The following is a 16,120-nucleotide window of genomic DNA, read 5'->3' on the forward strand; positions in this document are numbered from 1 at the left end:
CTACCCATGGCAAAATATCTATAGTTCTAGACATGGATAACAATGATTATGCGATGTGATTTTTAAGAGGGTTGGGCTATGGTGGGTGGACCCCGCGTGATGAAAGATCCAAATAATGACCATTTTCTAGTATAATCAATATGGATTGTCAAAATCTTAAACCATTACTCAATTAGTTAGCATCATTTGACCAAAGTAATTTTTCAGAGAGATGGGTAACCAAAGGTTGGCCCCACATTATAGACTATGATGATTTTCTTTTCCCGACACACTACATATGGATCATCCATTAAAAAAAATAATAATAATAATAATAACTTTTTATCATTCATATAGATGCGAAGTACAAAACTTTTTACAGGATAAGATTCGGGCAGGCCCATTGGTAAAAGGTTGTGGGCCACTTATCGGAAGAAGCTAATGAAAGACAGGAAATAAAATTGGCAATAAAATTGCCCAACCCAACTCTGTCTAAGAACAATAGACCACGAATGGTAGGGGCAGGTCACCCAACGAACAGTAAAGATGGTTCACTTGACCATCACTCTCCAACTGGGCCAGGCCATCCACAACTGAGTTAGCCTCCCTTGGGGTGTGGGCAATGAGCACTTCCATATAGATCATCCATGTCTTGGAAACTGGCTGGATGATTAAGATCATCAAAATAAAGTGATATTTTTGAGGATCCATGGATGATTAACATCATCATATTAAAGTGATGTTTTTGAGGATCCATGGATGATTAGGATCATCATATTAAATTAGTGATGTTTTCAAAGATCCATAACGAAACTTGGACTCTGCGTGATCAAGAGTTCATATTACTGATAGGACCTTTCATAGTATAATAAATATGGACCATCTATTTCCTATCTAGCTTTTGAATGCTTATGATCATCATATTAGAGTGATTTCTCATTGGATGATTTTTTCAGGAAATCAAATTGGCTCCACATAATGGATGGTTTGGATTAATCACTAAATATTCTCCGTCGTAATTCATATAGGTTGTCATTCTTGCAACCAGTGATCAAATGGTCAGGATCAACTTATCAAAGTAACTTTTAGGAGAGATGAGCAACTATAGGTGGGTCCCATATGAGATCAATGATTGAAACTTCTCTATTAACATAAATATGGATCATAGCCTCTCTTTTTTTTTTTTGGTAAATATGGATCATAGCCGTTGATCAAGTTTTGGTAAATATGGATCATAGCCGTTGATCAAGAGCTTAGGGCAACTCAATTAAAGAGAGTATAAAGGGGGATAAGCAATCAAAGGCCCAGAACTACATGATTGACAAATCATCAATGATAAGAATTTCTCTACTATAATTAATATGGATTATCTATTTTCCTAGCCATTCACTAGATAATTAAGATTATCCCATCAAAGAGATTTTCTCAAGAGAGATGATCATTCAAAGGTGGCATGCATATTTTGATGTAGAGCGGGTCGCGGACACTTTCAAGTTCAAGATGGACCAAAGAAGGCCCTATCAAAGGCAGAAGCCATCAAGACTGTTAGAACCTTGAAATAGGCATATCTCGCAAATTGGAATGAGTTACTCGATGTACCATATATGATTTTGGGGTAGGACGAGCTATTTTAGCCAACCAACCTGGCATATCCGCGTTTCCCACGCCAAATTTGCAAGATTCCATCATATCGACGATCAAATTCCATGTTTAATTCTGTTTTTAGTATAAAACGATCAAATTCCATGTTTAATTCCGTTTTTAGTATAAATAGTAAGTTTTAGTTTGATTTTAACTCTTCATCCATTGGGCTTTAGGAGTTTTGTCCAACATAAAAGTGCTTAGAATAATTAGGAGAATAACGTGGTTAAGCCACATAGAGAACTTACTATAAAAAATAAATGTACTATTTATAGTTAGTTACGAATTTCTAGGAGTTTTAGTTATAGTTTGCCTCTGATTTCTCTTCTATTCTTTGGTATCCTTATTTAAAAGATTGTGAACTCGTTTATTTGAATCAATCAATTAAATTTTGAATTTATTAGAATTTATTTATACTTTCTTGCTTTCTTTCCTCGTGGATTTGAGAAGTCTCTGTGAAGAGTCCAGAGAAGCTCCGTGGATTCGGAGTAGTTATCCTTGAGGAAGACGATGATCGACCTCATCACGTTCATCCCTACGTCACATTTGGATGGTCGAGATGAGCAGACCTTTTCTAGTATCAAGGAGATGGACCATATATTACTAGTCCATGCATATCTAATGATCAAATGGTTAGGATCATTAGATCATGTGGTTTTTAGGAGGAATGGTTAATCAATGGTGGACCCCAAATTGATAGTGGCCCAAATCAATGGTCATTTTTAGTATGATCGAAATATAATCAACTTTCCAAGCTATCGTTGGACAGTTAGACGATGCAGGGAGGGATGTGATGAGGTCGATCATGTATTCCTCAAGGATATCTACTCCGAATTCATAGAGCTTCTTAGACTCCTCGGAGAGCTTCCTCGAATCCATGAGGGATAAAAGTATAAATAATTTTTAATAAATTCAGAAAATTTGATTGATGATATAAAAAATGAAACTACAACCCTTTAAATAATGAGCTCAAACGTAAGAGGTAGGATGGAGTTTTAGACTCAAACACCCTTAAAACATGATTTACTATAAATAGTAAACTTATTATTTATAGATAGTCTCCATTCCTACTAGACTTCATGGCTTTTGGCCAAAAATAGGAAGTGTCCAATTTAACCTAACCATATTATTCTCAACTTTTCTAAGCCCTTTTTCATGTTGGGCACGACTCCTACAACCCAAATAATAAAAGTTATACTTAAACTAAAACTTAATATTTATAGTAAAAATGAAAATAAAAGAGAGTTTTGACCATCAATCTGATAGAATCTCACAAATTCGGCATGGGGAACACAGTGTAGTGGGGTTGGTTAGCTAAAGTAGCTTCTCCTACCCTAAAATCATATATAATAGGTTGAAAAACTCATCCTAGTTTGTGAGATACAATTGTTTTAAGGTTTTGATGGTTCGGATCATTTCCACCTCCGATCGGGCCTCCTCTTGTCCATCTTTTCCATGAAAGTGTATACAACCCACTCTACAATAGTCCCCTCCACTTCAAAAGAACTTGACCTTGAGTTCTCATCCAACTTCGGTTCATGATACCCGATCGAGTCCGCAACGTTGAAAGAACACGAGATCTCCATGTCATCCAGAAGATCAATAATGTAGGCATTGTTATTTTATTTTATTTTATTATTTTTTTAATCCAAACAAAGTAGTCTTTCCATTTAATAAAAAGAACAAAACAAAAGTAGCAGCACTTCCCAAAAGTAATCCTGGTTTCAAAACACTACAGAAAAGATTTAAAAATAAAAAATAAAACAACTTTCCAACATATTAACTAAAATCACTAACAAACTATTACCAGCCCCTACCCATATCAGCAACATCACTTTTTACTTCTTTTTTTTTTTTAACTTCTTCCCTTTCTTGGCTCCCTCTATAGGTTGTGGTGCAGGCACTCTTTCTCCAGGACCCTAAGCCAATCGTTCCTCCCTCTGAGCATTCTTCCTTTCCCTGTTGGCCTTGCTCTTGGCTCTCTTGGCCTCAAACTGATCACTGAGAGTCTTGTCTCTTGCCTTTTCAGCGTTCGACTTGTGGATGCTCTCCATCAACACGCGCTTGTTCTTGAACACATTACCCTTGACCTTCACGTACATGTCATGGTACATGTGCTTGTCTATCTTCTTGGACAAGCACTTAAGCACCCTCATCCTCCTCATCCAGAGCACCTTTATTGGCAGCCTCACCTCCCTCATACCCTTGCGCTTACCATATTTAGAGCGCCTCCCCTTCATCTTTGCCTCCAAAGCCGGACGGGCCCGCGAACAGGAGTGAATCTTCATTGGCTTCCTAATGATAAAGCCATCTTTCACAAGCTTCCTAATGTTTTGCCTGGAATTTGCCATTGAGATCTCGCTAGCTTCATTTGGATCAAGCTAGACCTTGCCCTTGCCACACTTGAGAACACTAGAGGCCAAGCTCTTTTACAACTACAATGACACCATGGTTGCAGCTAGAAATTGCGTTGTGGGTGCGTATAATAAGAAGTTGGAGCACTTGTAGTGTAAGATAGCAAACGGGGGTTTGCTTATAAGAGAGGGGGGGGGGGATGATCTTTTAGAAGATTAGTACCAGTCCAATCTTCTTATTCTTCAACTTGCAAGTCCCGGTTGGAAATCTCTTCTTCAATAGATGTAACATAATATGGTCACCCACCTCGAACATGTTTTGCCTCCGATGCTTATCGACATTCTTCTTATACTTGTTATTTAAAGCTTGCAACTCGGCTTGTACATCTGCATGAATGCCCACAATTCGGTCTGCCATATGTTTTATTACAATGCTCATGCCCGGGAGCTTGGGCAAAGGTACCAAGTCAAGTGTGTGGCGGGGCACTCAACCATAAACAACCTCAAACCGAGACTTCCTGATCGAGTGGTTCACCATATTGTTGAATGTGAATTATACTTGAACAAAGCCAAATCCTACTGCTTCAGTTTGTCACCTGAAATACACCATAAGAAGTTTCCTAACATACAATTCATAACTTTAGTCTATCAATGGTCTGTGGGTGGTAATCACTACTGAACTGAAATCGCATACCAAACCAATTCCACAAAGTTCACCAAAAGTGGTTAATGAACTTCATGTCACGGTTAGAAGTAATGGTCTTAGGAATCTCGTGTAGTTACATGACCTCTCTTCTTCTTTTTTTCTAAACCATTTAACAGATTTCATTGCAGTGAAAGAATTACAAGCCTATTTCGGACAGCAGAAGAGTCAGGGACAAAGCCTGAGCTGCCTATCATTTTCTATATAGGGAGGTTTGGAGAACCCTTTCTAATGTATCCTAAATCAGTTTTGTCCAAAATAACCTGCCCCTTGATCATTTGGGGGAGAGGAAAGACAATGAAATAGCCTATTCATCTGCTCAGAGCTGCCGATCTTGGCCAAGCTATCTGTCAAGCTATTAGCTTCTCTAAGAACATGAAGAATCCAAAAGTTCCCTTAAGACGAGAGTCTTTTGATTCTAGCTAACCAGTAGGACCATTTCCAGGAAGGCGAGGAAGCTTTGGTGAGACAAGAGACCACCCAACATAAGTCTGATTTGATGAGAATGTTGGATAGCCCGAGATCCAAATAGAATTTTAAACCATCATGCACTGCCCGCATCTTAGCCGTGTTGTTAGAGGCGACTCCGTATCCGCAGGTGAAAGCGAAGATAGGGTTGCCAAGGTGATCGCGGCAAATGCCCCCACCGCCAGTAGGGCCTAGATTTGCCGAAGCCAAACCATCGACGTTCAACTTGAGGAGACCTTCTCTGGGCTTGATCCACTTGATTATGGAGGAAGGACGGGTTGGGCAGGGGCCGCTAGAAGCTGAGGAGGAGGGTGGAGCTGAAGAGAAAGAGGGTCGCTGCTGAAAAAGATTCTCCATTTGAGGAAAGATGGTTTTCAGCCACCAGCAAACCTTTTAGAAAATCGCTGAAGCCTTCCAAATCTGGCAGCATTTCTAGCCTTCCAAATCTCCCAAAAAATGAATACCGGGGCTATTCTGTGAATTGACTTTCTGCTGCTAAGGGGGAATGGTCTATGCCACCACTAGTGGAGCCTGTTCCTGATGGAGGACTGTCTGAACAGCTGAACCCCTAGGAAGGCAGTAACTCACTGCCACACTGTTTCTGCGAGGGAGCTAAGAAGGAAGTGATAAGAGAGAGATTCAGTCTGCGGGCCTGAAGAAGATCCAATATTACAGCAGTTGCAAGCCAACGCCAGCTGGATTCCATTCAATTGAATGAGATCGTCAACGGGTAAGGCATCGTTGAATACTCTCCAAACAAAAAGAGAGATTTTGGGAGGAATCTTGGGATTTCGGACTCTTTTGGCCCAGGGAAGGACCTAACCTCTTACCCTGCTTATGTTCCATATTGATTTTGCTGAAAATTGCCCCGAAGGCTCCAACGGCCAGAGAAGGGAATCATCTGCCTCCAAGATGCAGAAACCACCCCTCTCGATGTGGACCTTGAGCCAATCAGGGAGCAAGTTTCCTGCATCCAGTCTGATGCCTTCTGCATCGAGGAAGTCTGCCACTCTAAGATCTCTCATGGAGTCTGAGATATGAAGAGATGGGAGAGATTCTAGAGGACCCAGTCCAAACCTGTTGGTACTCCACATATTACAGTCCCCGTGCCCCACAACCCACTAGGTGAAGATGTCCAGGATGAAGAAGAGGCCCACCAACCTTTTCTAGATTAGAGACACCCACGAGTGTTAATTGACGGGCCTAGGATAAGAGGAAGACAGGTATTTAGAATGAATGAATTGGCCTCATAAGCTGCTACTCTCCTCCTGCTTGAACCTCCACACCATCTTCAGATGGACCCCCTGCATAACATCTTTCAGCGGTCTGATCCCAAGACCGCCCTCTGCTTTTGGCTTAACAATAGAGGCCCATTTCTGCCAATGAAGGTTCGGCCTTCCGTCCAGCCAACCCCAGAGGAAATTGGCGAACATCCTCTCTACTTCCTTGAGGATTCTCTTAGGGACTATCGAGGCCGCTAAGGTGTGAATTGGGATACTACTCAGGACAGAAGATATGAGAGCGAGCCTGCATGCTTGGGAGAGAATTCTAGCGGTCCATCCTTGAATCTTAGTGCCCATCTTGCCCGGGGGGGGTTGATGCCAATGGTCTGCTGGATGCTTCTAATCCTAACAGTGAACAACTTCGAGGAGCAATGGAAGGAGCTCTTGCATTGGTTGACCCATTGACCTGACATAGACTGGTAATCGAAAAGGAATTTTTTTACAACAAGAAGAGACCTTTTGGAGCCATTGAGAAATAAAACTGTGTCGTCCGCATATAATAAATGGGATATCCGTTTGCAGCCCTGTTTCACCTTATAAGGAGAGCATAGCCCTTGAGAGCTAAGTTTGGAAAGACTCCTACTAAAAACTTCAGACACGAGGATGAAAAGGCTAGGAGAAAGGGGGTCCCCTTGTGTCTCAAACCACGAGAGGATTGGAAGAAGCCGCAACTCACTCCATTTACTAGCACTGAGAACCAGTTATTATTTTAACAAGATTAAACTAAATTTACCCAGCTTGTGGCAAATCCGAATTTTAGCAGGACCTAGCGTAGAAAATTCCATTCGACCTGTCATACGCTTTTTCCATATCGAGTTTCATCACTATATTCCCTCCCTGGACCTTCCGATCACGACCTCTCTGGATAATAGATTCGTCATGTGTGTTGCATCGAGAGTTTTCTTACATTAGATAAAGTGTACCATCTTTGAGAAATGATCTACTACCATGAACATTAAATCTATTTCGTAATGTATTTGAGGGAGACCAAGTATGAAGTCCATAGATAAGTCCCCCAAGAGCCTTCAAGTACAAGTAATGGGGTATAAAGGCCCATATTTTGAGACTTCCCCTTGGAGGTCTGACAAACATGGCAGCTTTATACCACTCTACCCACTTCATATACCAGTAGCAGCCAGTAATACCATTCCTCAACAAGATCTCGTGTCTTGTCTCGCCCAAGGTGTCCACCAAGGCCACTTCCATATAGCTCTTGAATTATTTGCTCACTCAGATAACTTTTAGGAATGCACGATTGATTCCCTTTGAAAAGGAAACCGTCTTGCATATGTAGATCACTAGGATGACCCTCTTGACATCTAATTTATGCGTCCTTGAATTCATCGGCAGCGGCATATGTCTTTGAGGCATTCGAACCCGACAACCTCATGGTCATGGTGACTAAAAAAGTTGCACGTCAACTAACTGTATCAGCCACTTTGTTCTATTGCCCAGACTCATGCGTTAGCACAAATGTGAATTCCTATAAGAATGAAATCCACCTAGCATACATACGATTCAAGTTAGCTTGGCTATTAATGAATTTGAGAGCTTGATGGTCTATGTAAATAATAAACTTTCTTTAAATTAAGTAATGTGGCCAATGTCGTAGTGCTTGGACCACTGCATACAATTCGAGCTCATATATCAATCACTTTTTTACGTGCATCACTAAGCTTTTCACTGTAAAAGGCTACCAGCCTACCCTCTTGTGATAAGACTCTTCCAATTCTGACTTATGAAGCATCACATTCGATCTCAAACAGTTTTTCGAAGCTGGAAAGTACAAGAACCAAGGTTATGGACAATCTGTGCTTGATTTCAGCAAAGCTCCTGTCAGTTTTATCAGTCCATTGAAATAGTCCCTTCTTCATACAATATGTAATTTGTGACATAATTGTGTTAAGATTCTTCGTAAATCGACGATAAAATTTTGTCAATCCGTGAAAACTCCATACTTCATCAATGTTTGTTAGAACTGGTCATTCCTTGATGTCTCTCGCCTTTTCATCATCCATCTGAATGCCCATGAACATCATGACAAAGCCCAAAAATAATAGGTTATCAGTCAAAAAACTGCATTGTTAAAAATCGAAATACAATTTGTTTTCGGTGAGTACTTAAAGGACCTGTTTGGGGTGTTCAAGATGTCTTGTTTCATTCTGATTGTGTATCAAAATGTCATCAAAGTATAACATTATGAACCACCTAATGAATGGCTTCTGAACTTGGTTCATCAACCTCATGAACGTACTAGGCGCGTTAAAAAGACCGAAGGGTATGACCAACCATTCATATAACCATTCCTTAGTCTTAAAAGTTGTCTTCCACTCATCACCCGATCGTATTCAGATTTGGTGGTAGTCGCTCCTTAAATTTAATTTAGAAAATAATTTCGCACCATGTCCAACATATCGATCATCCGTGGTATAAGAAACTTATATTTTATGGTAATCTTATTTATCACCCGGTTGTCGACACACATGCGTCAACTCTCATCTTTTTTAGGAGTTAATAGGATCGGTACGGCGCATGGGCTCATTCTTTCTTGGATTAAACCCTTACAGATCAATTCCTTCACTTGTCCTTGCAGAATATCACACTCCTTCGGACTCATCCGATAGTGAGGACGATTGGGTAAGCTGGACCCAGGAACAATGTTGATATGGTATTGAATATCTCGTATGGGAGGCAATCCATCAGGAAGGTCATTAGGCCAAATTTCTTTAAATTAATATAGCAAGGGTTTTAGTTTCTCAAGAATGATATTGAGCGCAAATTCTTTTCTCTTTATAATTAATGCATAGGCTTGTCCCGTCTCTTTGGATTCATCCACAAAATCTCGCATGGTTAAGAGAAAATGCCCCTCCACTTTAGAAGTTTCAGGTGGCTCCTTTGGGTCCATATGGACTAGTATGGTTTTCTGGTTGTCCTTGATAAAAATGTATACATTATCTCATCCTTTATGAGTGGCGTCACGATCGGATTGCCATAGTCGAACAAGTATAATATGACATGCCTCCATGTCAACAATGTCATATACTACTTGCTCTTTACAAAATTTGTCAATTGAAAAAGAAATAGTACATGGTTCGGTTATCTTCGTCTCGCTGACTTTCTTAATCAAGGAAATCGTATATGGGGAAGGAAGACGCTCTATTTTCAGTTATAAATTCCCCACCATGACCTTGGAGACGATGTTCTTGCTGCTCCCGCTGTCGATAATCACATCACAAACTTTTCGATTCACCATACACCTTGTTCGGAAGATGTTGTGTCATTGTGGATGTATTTTCTTCCTTAGTACATAAAATAGTCGCCTCATGACTAGCGACTCACCATGATCCTGCAGAACCCAATCTGCCTCATCAACTTCATCCTCTGCAACGTGCTCCAATTCATCAACATCTGGGTTTTCATCAGCATTTTCAATACTACCATCATTGATGGCGAAATTAACCACTTATCGTTGGGGGCGAGTGTTTGATAGGTGACCTGGTAGGCCACAACAATAGCAAAGGTTAAGCCTTGGCCGACCATAGGGGTTCGTGATCCTTATCGAACCGGTAGCAGTGGTCACACCCCTTTGGGGTCTAACTTGCCCGCTTTCCGAATCTCAGTTCGCAGGTGTATGAAGTTAAGTGTACCCCCCGACAAGTTCTTTCCCTTTGTCCTATGAAGCTCCTTAGGACAGACCCATCGTGGTGACCCTAGTGGTAGGATAGGTCCGTGTGTTGGGACTCTTAAGTAGCGCTTCTGCTCAGGTGGCAAACTTGATCACTTCATTCATCATCCACACGCGTTGCATCTGAACCCAATCCTTATCGCAACATACAACCTTTCGTTGAATCGAGTGACTTGTTGCGATTCAGTTTCATCCAAATCGTTATATGCTGCCAAGCGATAGAATTCTTCTACGTACTCTCTCACCGACATACTACCCCGATGATAATTTTGGTATTGTTGGAATAGTACTTGATCGTAGTTGTTAAGGAATCGCTCGCGCAGCAACTGCTTCATCAACTACCATGTGCAGATTAATGCTTTCATCTGTCTCATCCGTACGAGCTGAAGTTGCTCCCACCAAGCTGAAGCTCCGCCCTTCAACTTATAAGCCATAAACTTAGCCTTCTTTGCTTCAAGAATTTTCATATAGTCAAAGAATCACCTAACTTCAAAAAGTTAATTGAGAAATCCTCAAGGTGAAGTTGGCCATTAAAGTTAGGAAGATCGACTTTCATCCTGAATTCTGGATCTGCCTAGTTAACCCGATCGCCACCTTGTCTGGGATAATGGAGGATCATGTCGTCAATATCCTCGTCACTGAATCCTACCTTATTAATCATGATCATCACGTTCACTACAGGCATCGCCTTGTGATCGGTGCAATTATGAATTTCAGCGCCTACCAAGGGTGAATCACTGCCACGAACACAGAGTTGCCCTAAAGCATCCGTCATGCAATTAATGGCAGCTTGCAACCCTTGGATGACTTGTTGATTCTCTCATTGTACCACTTCGAAAGTTGTCACTATTAAAGAAAAATTCTCTGGAGCAGCGTCATTGAAAATGTTGCCCGACCCGTCGTTAGAAGTTATAGATCTTAGGAGAAAGCCTCACTCTGATACCACTTGACACAAAGAGAGACGTGATGAGATCAATCACCGTCTTCATCAAGGATATCTACTCCAAATCCACAGAACTCTTTGGACTCCTCACAGAGCTTTCTCGAATCCACAAGGGATAAAAGTATAAATAATTTTTAATAAATTCAAAAAAAAAAAAAAAAAGATTGATGATTAAAAAAAATGAAATTATAACCTTTTAAATACCGAGCATAAACCTAGGACAGATTTTTAGACTCAAACACCCTAAAAACGTGGCTTATTATAAATAGTAAACTTACTATTTATAAACGGTCTCCAATCATACAGGACTTCATGGTTTTTGGTCAAAAATATTCAGTATCCAATTTAGCTAACCATGTTATTCTCCCAACTTTTCTAAGCCATTTTCACATTGGGCTCAATTCCTACAACTCTATCCTAGGTTGGAGTCAAAAGTTATAATCCAACTAAAATTTACTATTTATTGTAAAAACAAAAATAACAGGGACTTCTGACCGTCAATCTAATGGAATCTCACAAATCTGGCATGGGTAATCCGGCATAGCAGGGTTGGTTATCTAAAGTAACTTCTCCTACCCTGAAATCATATATAATATGTAGAAAAGCTTATTTAAATTTGCGAGAAAACAGCTGTTTTAAGGTTCGACAGTCCGTATCCTTTTCACCTCCGATTGGGCCTTCTCTGGTCCATCTTTGCCACGAAAGTGTCTGTGACCCTCTACATCATTAGCATTGTCTTATCAAGGTAATTTTTGAGAGGGATAGGCGATCTGATCAACCCTACACGATATAAAATTATAATACCATTTCTAGGATCATAATTATGGATAATACATTTATCATCCGTTCATCGGATGGTTAAGATCAAAGGTGGGGTGAATGATGGACAGATTATAGTACGTATATATATGCATCAAATCTCAAATTACCTTACAGCGTCATCAAGATCGGCATGGTCATGAGGTGGGAAGTGAGGTGGAAGTCCTTGAGGATGAATTGACCTTTGAGGCGCAGGTGCAGGTGCTGGCCGGTTTGCGGATCGGACGGTCATCACCTTTCCTTTTGATATCACATAGACGGTGCAGAAGTCCGGTGCAATTTTCATTAGGGTGCTCGGAACGTCAGGATTTCTGAATTTCCTGCATAATGAAAGCAATGGGAGATTAATGATATTGGAGAGATTAAGTTGGCTTTAGTCCAAATGCACAACCATGCACACGTCTACATGCCACGTGAAATCCGAGCGTTCGATCATGTGGGCCATGCTGTTTAGATCTTGTCCCATCGGAGCTTTCTATCAGGTGGGTTGCATGGTACAAAATCAATGGAGGGATAACACCTGAGTGTAACTGCGCGGTTTTAGCCAGCTGATGCAATAACATGACTTACCTGATTGAGAACTAGGGCTGAAAGTCCTGCGGGTTCAACCCGACCGACCCGTGACCAACCCGTCATTGGGTTGGGCTCAGGCAAGATGTATCGCGTTTTGCCTCGAGCTTAGGCTATATAAACACCAACCCGATAAAACCTGGGCCAGGCTCGAGTTGAGGTCTCAGGTTGCCCAACCCAACCCAACCCAACCCATCCATATATAAGTTATAAATTATAAATTATAATTGAGTATGGATCATCTATGTTGAAGCCACAGGAAATTCGAGTGTTGATGGGTCTCACTAGTCCATGCCATTTCCAATGACTCAAGCTTATAAGATATGCCGGATTTCTCTCTCCCAAATAAATTGTGTGCTAAACAATAGGACTTTTAAAGGAGTAGTTGTCCTATATTTTAGCTTTGTTTGTTTAGAAAAAATAAAGTTCTTTATGATATATATATATATATATATATATATATATATATATATATATATATATATATATATATATAAAGTTATATGTAAAAATAAAAACCATGTATTGATATATAATAGACTAATGTAATAACCCGACTAACCTGACCAAGCTTGCTTGGGTTGAGAATTCCTAGCCTTTTTTTTTTTTTTTTTAAGGAAAGAGAATTTTATTGAGATGAAGTAGGAACTATACACAAGGGTATTTAGGGCAGGCCCAACCACGAAACGAGAAGGGCCCGCCTATCATAACACTGAAAATCACAAAGAGAGACAATGATTTAGGAGACCGTTAGATTGCCAACGCCTACTCTATCCAGGAATATGAGATCGCGAATATGAGATGGAAGATTTTTCGAGGAATGGAAGCGCTTGTCCAACTGGCCTTCACTCCCCAAGTGGGCCAGAGAGTCCGCCACGAAGTTAGCCTCTCGAAGGGTGTGGGAGATACGGACCTCAATGATTTTCATGATGGCGCGAATCCGTGTCATCCAATACCAAATGGGCCATGAGAAGGACGCAAGATGTAGGATAGCAGCGACCAACATCTTGGAATCACTAGCCACTTCGACCTTAGAAAAACCCTGCCGCACACATTCCTCAAGGCCATCCAACATGGCCCTTATCTCAAACTCTCGTGTTGGACCCGAATCTGTAGGTAGATGAGAAAGCGAAAAGGAAACCACCCGAAGAATTCCTACCAATTCCTCCACCACCTGAAGGGCCCGGATTGCCTAACGCAGAACCATCCATGTTGATTTTGATCCAACCCTGATCGGACTTGATCCAATGACGCGGTGGGAGGAAGCTTGATACCCAAAGCACTGAGGGCAGACGACGTGGAGTGATTGGGAGAGTGTAGCAAGGGGAGGGAGGGCGCGATCACTGGCGATGATTGTGGAGCTGGTGGTTTTGGAGCTGTCAAACCGGGCCGCATTCCTAGCCTTCCACAGCTTCCAGAAAATGAAAACGGGAAGCAGGCCCCTCATAAGGAACACAGATTTCGACGAAGCAGGCGTGGCCCACCAGGGATTGGCCCTCCCAATAGCCGACATTGTTGATTGGCCCTGACATTGAACATGTTGGCAAAATGCTCCCACACCCGAGAAGGGGTGGCTCCCGCCGAGAAGATATGGTCAGGTAGGGTTGGGGTAGTTTAGAGTTGAGGTATAGGAAACTTGGGTTCGGTTGAGCACCAACCCGACCCAACCTGACCCAACCCACCCAACTTTCAGACCTATTGAGGACTGCTCCAGCTTTACCCGTGCCACTGTTACCTTACTGTCCATAGCCCAGATGTGGGCCCCACATGATGTATTCACACCATCCAATCCATCCATAACCTTGAAGGTCAGATAATCAGTCCGATCCAAAACTGAAGTGAGCTACAGAAAAGGGAACAAACTGGGAGAGAATGTCCATCCTTGAATTTCCCAGGGGCAAATCTACGTCGTAAGACAGCCTGAGTTTTGACCTGACCCTTCATCTGGCGTGGATGACATGGATTTTACATGTACAACAACACTGCCCCCTCACTTCAATCAACGGCGATTTCTATGTATTATGGCCCACCTGAGTTTTGATCAGGCTGAATTTTGAGGAATGGGAGTTTTCCTAGGAAAGGCACCTGATGGACGGGTTGGATTCAGTGAACATATATCACTGGGACCCACATTTCGCCAGTACCAGTACTACCGTGCTGATTGAAAGCTAGGATCTCTAACACGTGTGGATGGGCTCTACAAGCATGTGGGCATAGCAAAGCTCTTGTACTTGTGAATGAAGAATACTTACTTTGTAAGTGCGTTCCTGTTAGAAGCACCTACAACAATGTTGCTAGTGCCGTTGTTTGCGATGTATTCAGAGAGGGCTTTTGAAACATCCACGTCATCCATGACTACCTCCCTCATATGCACCTGCAATCCTCAATATTCCTTTTGTCACATTCCATTTCAGCTGTTCTAAGACATACGATTCCCATACAAACGTTGTATAGGAACTCTAGCATACCCAAGTTCTTGCTTTCTACTCATCTGTCACTTTGGTAGAACATCTAAGCCATGAAAATGGTGAACCATGCCATGATGATCACATGGCGCAGAAATTGGAACTATCCACTCAGTAGGTGGGCCATACATGTGTTTAGTGGACGGAGATTGCCCGAGCCCAATCACGTGGAGCCCACCATGATTTATGTTTTATATCCACTCCGTCCATTCAATTGGCAAGATCATTTTAGGACGTGAGCCCCAACATGAGGCAGATCCAAAACTCCAATGGATTACACCACTGTTAACAATGGGGATTGAATGCACACCGGTGAAGCTTTGGATCTTTTCATGTTTCATTTCGTGCCCTAAAATGAGCTGACGAAATAACACATACATCACAGTGAGCCCCACAGAGCTTCAGGCTACAGGAATCCGCGTCCGCTCCGTTGATCTTGATGGTGTACCCCACCTGATGAATGGACCATCTTGGTCTTCTTCTATTTTATGTCTCGCACCATTTCAACGGCTCTGATGTTATAAAATTTATAAAAAAAAAAAAAGGTGTTGTTAGCGGGAAAAAAAGCTATTTTATGTTAAAATTCTTACACTAAAATCAGATATAGCGCTATCCATCTCTACTATGCAATGGCTGCACGGTTGCTAGATCTGAATCATCTATCTACTGAGCCGTATCATGCATGGCCTTGGATACAAAAATGGCACAATCTGGACAATCGTAGCCGTTGGATCAAATGATTTTACATATCGACGGTCTAGATCACCAGCATCTGCAATTTTAACCATGAACCATCCATAATAGGACCAATCAGTTGAACGGTCTGGATTATCCAATAGAGATACAAAAGACAAGCACGAACCCCTTTACGAGCGCAGAAGCCGCGGAAAGGCAGGAAAAGCTGCTGAAGATCATTTTCCGCTTGATCCCTGTTGGTGTCTGGATTTGAATCCCCCATTGTGAATACCTCTGCAAAAACCCCACCAAGATAAAGTTACCATAACGACAAGGACAACAACAACTACAACGAATAACAATGACAACAAAGAAGAACAAGAACAATAATAATAACAAACAACATTAGTAAACCAAAGCAACAATCAAGGACGGCCTTAACCACAAGGTCCACAACAGCAACAACAACAACAAATGATTATGCTGGTTGTCACACTCACAACTTCGTATGCTCAATCAAGTAATCCAATGGTAT

The 16,120-nt window shown here is 41.5% G+C and overlaps 2 protein-coding genes across 3 annotated transcripts in view; both read right to left on the bottom strand.

Moving 5' to 3' along the window:
* Window positions 1-16,120, bottom strand: part of LOC131233467 (U-box domain-containing protein 52-like) — a 40,367-nt gene that overhangs the window by 23,761 nt on the left and 486 nt on the right. For both annotated transcript variants that reach the window (XM_058230180.1, XM_058230181.1), the window contains exons 2-4: window positions 15,773-15,879; window positions 14,698-14,819; window positions 11,986-12,195 (exon numbers count right to left, since the gene is read on the bottom strand). In XM_058230180.1, the coding sequence (XP_058086163.1) occupies window positions 11,986-12,195; window positions 14,698-14,819; window positions 15,773-15,879 (439 nt within the window). The remainder of the gene's footprint in view (window positions 1-11,985; window positions 12,196-14,697; window positions 14,820-15,772; window positions 15,880-16,120) is intronic.
* On the bottom strand, window positions 3,271-4,161 carry LOC131233468 (large ribosomal subunit protein eL19x-like). Its single transcript, XM_058230182.1, has one exon. The coding sequence runs from the start codon at window positions 3,969-3,971 to the stop codon at window positions 3,540-3,542; it is 432 nt and encodes a 143-aa protein (XP_058086165.1). The 5' UTR covers window positions 3,972-4,161; the 3' UTR covers window positions 3,271-3,539.

This window comes from Magnolia sinica, chromosome 18 (genome assembly GCF_029962835.1).
Source record: "Magnolia sinica isolate HGM2019 chromosome 18, MsV1, whole genome shotgun sequence".
Taxonomy (NCBI): Eukaryota; Viridiplantae; Streptophyta; class Magnoliopsida; order Magnoliales; family Magnoliaceae; genus Magnolia; species Magnolia sinica.